Source organism: Octopus bimaculoides, chromosome 25 (assembly GCF_001194135.2).
Source record: "Octopus bimaculoides isolate UCB-OBI-ISO-001 chromosome 25, ASM119413v2, whole genome shotgun sequence".
Taxonomy (NCBI): domain Eukaryota; kingdom Metazoa; phylum Mollusca; class Cephalopoda; order Octopoda; family Octopodidae; genus Octopus; species Octopus bimaculoides.
The window spans coordinates 30,620,604-30,624,289 of record NC_069005.1 but is presented as its reverse complement, the minus strand read 5'-3'; the positions used below and the strand labels follow the sequence as shown (position 1 = coordinate 30,624,289).

Below are 3,686 nucleotides of genomic sequence, written 5' to 3'. Positions count from 1 at the left end.
TGGGGGTTAAATGTAATTAAATAATGTCTGTAGATCATTGTATTTTCAGGAAAGGATGTGCATTTTAATACATATTCCTTTTACAGTTATTCAAAGTGTGTATACATTTTTGTAGGGGACACCCTATACGCGTATATGCCACAGTCTAATGATTGAAACAAGTGAAAGATATATATATATATATATATATAATTTATTTTTATGTACACATGCACATACTGTGTATCTGTACACATGTTATTATACATGTGTGTGTCTGTGTGTGTGTGTGTGAATGCATGTGTCTATGTATATATATATATGTATGTGAACGTCTGAATGTATGTGTTTATGTGTCTGGAAAAGAGAAAGTATTGAAAAGAAGTGAAGGTGAAATGAAAGACAAAAGAAGTAAAGAAGGAAAAAGAAAAGAATGTAACAAATACATAGGAGGAAAAAGAAGGATGAGGAAAAAGATACTGGAAAGAAGTAGTGGGAGAAGGAAGAGGAGGTGAACGAACGAAGGCAGGATCGATTTAAAAATACAATATAAAAATAAAAAACAATGTAAATTACGTTTTTTGCACAAAATTATCGCACAAAAAAAAAGATTAACAAAAGGAAGAAGAGAAAGAGAAATAAAACATTTCCTTTGTCTTAAGATTTATATTGAGTTTCTCTACGTCTGTTTCGAAGTTGATGCATGAGATTGTTGAAGACATCATCCTTTGGTTTTAGAGTTGTTGTTGCTGTGACGTTCTGTAATGACCAGAAGAAAAAAAAGGGACATGAAAAGGGGACAGTAATAGTAACGTGTCAACTAACAGAATAGGGGAAGCGGGGGTGTTCCCAAACTGGCAAAACACTAAACCTTCCCCACTTCCCTTTTATTATCGAGAAGAAGAAAAATAAGGGTTTGTATCTTTGTAAGTCTTATTTCTTCACTGTGGTGTTGGACAACACATACATTAATGAGTTCCTGGCTTTGGGTAAAAGTAAATACAGGGGGATCATTTAATTATGATTTTAATTAACATATTCCCCTCTCAGATTCACACACTTATTGCAACGGTCCTTCAAAGAACTCAGAAGATTAGGCCTCCAACCAATTCTTTCATGACACCCTTAGAGCCAAGAACTTTGCAGCACCCCATCGTATACATATATAAGTCCTGGGGGTTGATTTGTTCAACTAAAACCCTTCAAGGCACTGTCCCAGTATGTCTGTAGTTCAATGACTGAGACAAGTATAAAACAACAAAACAACAAAAAACAAAACCAACAGAATTAGCTTCAAGATTCATAAGATTACCACAAAGTTCATCGGTCCGATAATCTGATCCTTGTATAGTCGCCGCCTTGGACGTGTAGTGGTATTTGTGAGAATGTTTTGTAGCTTCTTGTTGTTGGAAGATTCTGTATCTGAGGGGGCAGCCGTTTTGGAGGTCTTTGTTGTGGAGGCTACACTCGGTTTCACTGTTTGATTCCTCGGAGAATCCCAAACTGGAGAGGAGACATTGCTGCTTGGTTTCAGTAAATTCCGAGCTGTAATGGTAAAAAGTCAGAAAACATGGATTAACTGTAAATATTTAATATACAGCGTGGCCCAAAAGTAGGTTTACAGTTATTCAACTATCTCTTTCACATTTTCTTTACTCTCTTTTACTCTTTTACTTGTTTCAGTCATTTGACTGCGGTCATGCTGGAGTACCCTTACTATTGCCTACCTTTGCGAAAAGAAGAGGAACGGAAGCTGTTTTTCAAGTTACGGATCCGATCCATTGTTGTCTTCTGCGGAGATCCTTGTGGAGTGCCGGTCTCCTTACTCGAGTTGTTTGTCTCCAAAGAAACGTCTTCAGAGTCGCTTTCTTTCTTTTTCTTCAAGATTGGAGAGTTCTTCAAGAAACTGTTTTGGCTTTGGATTTTCTTTATAGCTATGGACTTCGAACGTCTTGGAGGCAATTGTCTAACCATTTCAGCTGCTTCTTCCTGCAAAGAAATCAACAAAGCCAAATAAAACAACGTCATTGTTATTTTTTTTTTTTTGCATACAGATACGGTTGTCATCATCATCATCATCATCATCATTGTTTACCGTCTGCCTTCCATGTTGGCATGGGTCGGACTGTGTTTCAGAAACTTACTTTCTAACAACTCTACAAGGTGGTTGGTGTTAGGAAACGGCATCCAGCTGTAAAAACCATACCAAGGCAAACAGTGGATTACTAACTCTTGTCAAACCCTTGTAGTAACGTCTCCAACCCTGCGCATGTGTGCTGGAGACCCTCAAAATGACATCAATACACCCTCCAACTTTAACATCTCTGGAAAGCAGATGTTAAATGACGATGATATATGTGTGCATATATATGCATACAGGTGCATGGCGTATATATCTGTGTGTGTGTGTGTGTGTGTAAAACTTAATAACAGTTTCTCTCAGTTCCATAACTCCTATTAAATATACATACCTGTTAAATATATATGTAAGGTGGTTGGCGTTAGGAAGGGCATCCAGCTGTAGAAACTCTGCCAGATCAGATTGGAGCCTGGTGCAGCCATCCGGTTTCACCAGTCCTCATTCAAATCGTCCAACCCATGCTAGCATGGAAAGCGGACGTTAAACGACGATGATGATATATATATATAAACCTCCTCCCCCTTAAGCCATCCCTATGTCTTTCACCCCCACCCCCATACTGATATTCTCCATTTTCTGCCACTGTACTCTTGTCCATCTTTCACTATACTTACTGTTGTCCACAATTCTGACCATCTCTCACTTCCCTCTCGCCCACCCTTTCTGATCCTCTGTATTCTCTTATGCTTATCTTGTTTGACGCCTTGTCATCACCAACTTTATCTTCTTTCTACATGCTGGTGACATGTAGAAGGCACCTGTGCCGGTGACATGTAAAAAGGAAACCCAGTCCACACTCTGTTAAGTGGTTGGCGTTAGGAAGGGCATCCAGCCGTAGAAACCAAGCCAAAATCAGACTGGAACCTGGTGCAGCTCTCTGGTTTACCAGTCCCAGTTAAACTGTCTAACCCATACCAGGATGGAAAACAGATGCTAAATGATGATGATGATAATGAATAATTAAAATCACACACACCTGAGCTGATGAATTAGGCTGTTCGTCCGATACATTTGCTTTGTGGCATAGGTTTAGAGCTTTTGATGAAATGGAATATTTACTACTGTTCAGAAGATTTTTCTGAATGGAAACAAAAAAAATTTATCATTAGCAATCATCATTATCTTTCTTCATTTAATTAACCCACTTACCCTCCACTTCATCTTTTGGCATCGCTCTCTTCGCCCACCTTGTACACATATGTTTTGCCTATAAAGCCACCTGTTGCATTTTAATCCTTAACCTACTTTCTTGAATATACTTCAAAGAAATAGAAAGCATATGAGTCTCAATTGATTTATCAATATAACTATAATTCTAAAGATTTAGTTAAATACCTGTTACTTTATATATTGATCATCATCATCATCATCATCATCGTTTAACGTCCGCTTTCCATGCTAGCATGGGTTGGACGATTTGACTGAGGACTGGTGAAACCGGATGGCAACACCAGGCTCCAGTGTGATTTGGCAGAGTTTCTACAGCTGGATGCCCTTCCTAACGCCAACCACTCAGAGAGTGTAGTGGGTGCTTTTACGTGTCACCCGCACAAAAACGGCCACGCTC

General features: G+C 38.8%; 1 protein-coding gene across 2 annotated transcripts in view; it reads right to left on the bottom strand.

Annotated features, from left to right (window-relative positions):
* Positions 1-6: 6 nt before the first annotated feature.
* Positions 7-3,686, bottom strand: part of LOC106882906 (nucleolar and coiled-body phosphoprotein 1) — an 11,441-nt gene continuing 7,761 nt past the window's right edge. Inside the window, exons 5-8 of one of the 2 annotated variants that reach the window (XM_014933735.2) lie at positions 3,096-3,197; positions 1,707-1,968; positions 1,292-1,524; positions 7-738 (exon numbers count right to left, since the gene is read on the bottom strand). In XM_014933735.2, the coding sequence (XP_014789221.2) occupies positions 637-738; positions 1,292-1,524; positions 1,707-1,968; positions 3,096-3,197 (699 nt within the window). In that variant the 3' untranslated portion in view covers positions 7-636. The remainder of the gene's footprint in view (positions 739-1,291; positions 1,525-1,706; positions 1,969-3,095; positions 3,198-3,686) is intronic. The other variant, XM_052976778.1, reaches the window with a different exon arrangement.